Below are 4,294 nucleotides of genomic sequence, written 5' to 3'. Positions count from 1 at the left end.
GGCACCTTGCTGTCTGGTGGTGAAACATTAAAGCTGTAACTATGTTTAAGTTCCAGTTCGCAGTTAGCAACAATTTCCTGCTGACATTTTGTTAGCTTCTTGATGTTGCTTTTCCTTTGTTCTGTAGCTTCGTCAGAATTTCTTAGTATTTCTGACATAGATGATTTATTATCTTGTTCTGCCGTCTTCTGCATACACTGCTCGGTCAATTTTTCTAAGTCACGTTCTGTCGTGAAAGTATGCTCGCGGAAGACTGAAGTAGCTTCCTCCATTTTTACTTTACCTTTTTGTTTTACATCTTCAGTTACTACACTTTGTCGGTTTTCATTCAGTAATGCAGTAAGTTGTGTTCTTAATACCTCCATTTGGAAATGCAGGACAGAATGTGATCTTTGACGAGCGTACATGAAAATCAATTAAAGGTTTTTCATGTGTTTCTAACTGTTTCATCAAATCTGATTTTACCATGGTAACAATTTCTTTTTTGTAGTTACCTTTACTGAGTTGATCTGTCTCAATTTTAAAATCCCCCATTTGTTGAAGGACAGAAATCAAGCATCTGAAGACATCTGCTGGTGTTCCTGACTGTAAAATGGTTTCAGATATTTTTTCATTGTCCTCAGCCTCTTTAATTACTTTCTCCAGGTTTTCAATTGTTTTTGCATACGTATCATTATTCTCCTTATTAACCGTAGCTGCTTTTTTGACAATTTTCTGGATTTGTTCATCAAGCACTTCAAAAACTTTACGACGAAGGGCATCTGCTTCAGATTTGATGGCTTCGACACTCTTACTTGTTGTGTCCTTAGCTTCAGTCATTCCATTAACAATGTGACGAGCACTTACAATCATATTTCGAAATTCTCCTCTAGCAGTGTCTGTAAATTTACTGCCAATTAATGATTTACCAACACATTCAATTTCAACAATTTCACTGATACAGTTCCTGTGTTGTTCAGATTTAAGCAAACACAAACTGCACAGAAATGCATTATGAGTCAAACAGTAGAACTCAGTTTGCTTGTTTAAATGTTCTTTACATATTCGAAGGTTTTCCACATTCAGGCATAGTTTAAGAAAATTCTGATCTTCCGTATTAACCAATAAATGATCTCGTGTTACTTTGAACGATTTATGAAAATCTACACAGTCTTTACATAATTGCTCTTGACAAGATTTACAGTACTTCACAGCTGACGAGGTTAAACCTCGATATCTGCAAGGCTCACAAGAAAGTAAGTTACTGACAGACATTTTGTTCGACCATATGCTTTTAAATGTAGACCTAAATCTGTGGAATTTGTGTTTACAGAACCATCTTAAGCACTTTTCTTTTTACCTGAAATGAAAACGCATTTTTTCTATCATAGAAAACCCTCGTGTTTAATTTCAGCATATGTAAATCAGTGTCAGTAAGATATTTCTACATTATACAAGATTCGAACAATACACTAACATCAGCACATGTTTGTATCCAGCGATGGTTAAAAGAAGGCAACAAATCTAATGGCGTTCGTCCTCAACCTCTGATTCATGTGGCGAGAATTTAATCAATATATTACAAATAAAGTTCTTCTTCAGGCCTATCATTATAAGAAATTGCGTATATACTTTACTTAATGTTATTATCGTAATTCAGATTAACACCAAATTAAAGATGCTTCTGCGAGAAGGTCTATCAAAACCTGATTATTTACAGATTTCCTAGATATTAGGTCATGGCAACTTGGCAACTGAATTTAGTGAAGTTATAAAACGTTTTCATAAAGGTGGTAATGACACGACTATTTTGCAAGCCACGCAGTTTGCTATTCATTTGGCAGACGACAGGTCCAACTAATTTGACACGATCCTAGGAAATACTGAGTTATTTTTCATATGGGCAATATCTCCACTCGCGTCAAACACTCGAAAGACCAAAATAGTAGTGGAAATTTTCGATGAAGTTGTCACAGCTGCCGAATTGGGTTTAAATGCTGATTTTGTTGCGAATATGAGATAAATTCAAATAAAACTTTCATGTATCTGTTGTACTTCTGTCCCTTTGTCATTATCAAACACTCACAAAGTATACAAGTATAACAACACTTCTTCTATCAGTTCATATGGTATATATTTCTTCAGATGTCTGTTAAGGTGATGTATACATTCCAGGCACTGAAATAACAAACAATTGCAACCACATTTAAATATAAACAAAGTAAACAGTTAAGTAACTGTACATGTGCATAATACATAGGTAATGTTCTCAGTTAAACATTCTGTACTGATAAATATCTCATTTATATAAAATCACAGTTTATGCACAATAGTGGTCTAATGCCTTAACTATGCATGTCATAAAATAATGCATACAAAACATGTATAATGTTCACAAGTTAATATAAAGGCTAACTTACAGATCTAGGGGATCTTAATCCTTTATACACACAGTGACACTGGTCTGCACAGTTTCTCTCCACACATCTGCCACACGTGATGCTGATACTGTGAACAATGATTTAGATATTAATACTTGCATGTTATAAATAGAAGTTCAGAAGTTTTGACCGCCATTTTGGAACACAAAGACAGCGCGCTAAATCATTAAATAGCACCAAAACTGAATAATAAATAATCATTCCAGCCATTGCAAAGTTACCTCTTAAAGCTATAGTAAATGCATGAAATGCATTTTCAAGGCAAGCAGATAAAGAAGTGGCAGAAATAAAACATTCGTCAACCACAGTTCTGCACAACAGTTCCTTTACTCAAACTACCTGGGAGAACGACGTCATACACTTCTGATAATCACATGACCACAAATAAAATCAAAGTACTCGCAAGACCAGTAAGTATAATCAAAGTACTCACGAGACCAATTGATATATATACCCAAAGAGATAAAAACATCGGAAAGCAGCAATGAGAGAGACATAACCAACATGTCATATGATCTGGAAAATATGACCCGGCTACATATCAAAAGGGAATTCAATTACTCTTTGATTTATGTAAATCAAATAATTTCGAAAACCTATATATGTACTGTACACGATTAACGTTTACCGCCTCTACACGGCAAAAAATATAATAGGTAAGGGTAGATTTCCCGGAAGCACAGAGCACCACAATCACAGCTTCAGAGCCACGTATTTGCAAAGTAGGCCCACAACAAAAAGAAGCTGGACGGATAGCTCAGTGGTTTGCACACTGGCCTTCCATTCCTGAGGTCGGGGTTCGATCCCCGGCAGCTACTCGGGAATTTTCAGAAACGCTTTTCAGTGTTTCCCACCCAACTAGAGGTGTACTGGTCAGGAACCCAGGCAATCCTTGCGTGTATCAGTGCTATACACTGGGCACGTTAAAGAACTAGGCTGTCTATTCGAAACGAGCTAGGCTAAGTTAGCCGGATAAGCCTGTATCTGATTTCTGATCTCTCTGTCGTGGGGGCTTTGTCTCACTCTGTTCCTCTGGTCAGATCGCTCTGTGTCTGTACTAGTAGAGGATGAATTATGCGCCCTGTGTGGCTGCATTTGAACTATGTAAAGCGCCTTTGGCGCTATATAAATCTGGTATAATTTAATGTACAACGCCGGTGAATATACTATGTGTAAAATTAGGCGTCTAATCAAATAAAGCAGTTTCAGTTTTTATAGAGGGGGAGGAAGGGGTAAGGGGTAGAAAGGGGGTGGGGGAGGGGTTTAAGCGGAATGTAGAACAAGGATGAATATACAAAGGGAAAGCTACGTTCCTAGATCACAGTTACACAACAACGTAAATCACAGTTGCGCAGACGTTTATGTACCAAAGACAAACACACACGCCCACACACAACTAAATAACATTGACAAACAGACAAGTAAGATATAACAACACTGTATTTCACCGCCCAAGACACACAGACGCACAAGCACACATAAGCAGGAAAAATAACACTCGGGCACCGCCTTAGGATTCCGGCAGCCAAAATCAAGGTGGGCACGATATCTTTCTCATAGTAAAGGAGGAGGGGATGCCAAAACAAGGGAGCACAATTGCAAGCGGAAAGGATGGGGGCGATAGGGGGAGTGAGAAGAAAGAGGAAAGAAACATTAACAACAAACAAGACAACATACGCAACACAAATTACAAGACAGACATAACACAAGTTGAAAATACGGGCCCTGCCTTGGAACGGTCAGTAACATATATAAAGAAAACTGAGGGTTTAAACGCGTTTAGGACATGTCAACCTCGCACTTACCCTGTTTCAACAAGTTAGACAACACAATGTAAATAAAATCCCCGCTGAGAAAGGCTGTTACATTAACGA

The 4,294-nt window shown here is 37.6% G+C and overlaps 1 protein-coding gene across 2 annotated transcripts; it reads right to left on the bottom strand.

Moving 5' to 3' along the window:
- Positions 1-275: 275 nt before the first annotated feature.
- On the bottom strand, positions 276-2,949 carry LOC123547323 (E3 ubiquitin-protein ligase TRIM33-like). Of its 2 annotated transcripts, XM_053552066.1 has the most exons (3): positions 2,400-2,949; positions 2,066-2,157; positions 276-1,339 (listed from the first exon to the last, which is right to left on the bottom strand). In XM_053552066.1, exon 3 carries the CDS (start codon positions 1,252-1,254, stop codon positions 325-327), a length of 930 nt encoding a protein of 309 aa, XP_053408041.1. In that variant the 5' UTR covers positions 1,255-1,339; positions 2,066-2,157; positions 2,400-2,949; the 3' UTR covers positions 276-324. The 2 variants fall into 2 exon arrangements, with proteins under 2 accessions (XP_053408041.1, XP_053408040.1); XM_053552065.1 differs by having other exon boundaries at positions 276-2,157.
- Between the last annotated feature and the right edge of the window lie 1,345 nt (positions 2,950-4,294).

The sequence above is a fragment of the Mercenaria mercenaria genome, chromosome 9 (genome assembly GCF_021730395.1).
Source record: "Mercenaria mercenaria strain notata chromosome 9, MADL_Memer_1, whole genome shotgun sequence".
Taxonomy (NCBI): domain Eukaryota; kingdom Metazoa; phylum Mollusca; class Bivalvia; order Venerida; family Veneridae; genus Mercenaria; species Mercenaria mercenaria.
This window is presented reverse-complemented; position numbering and strand designations above follow the sequence as displayed.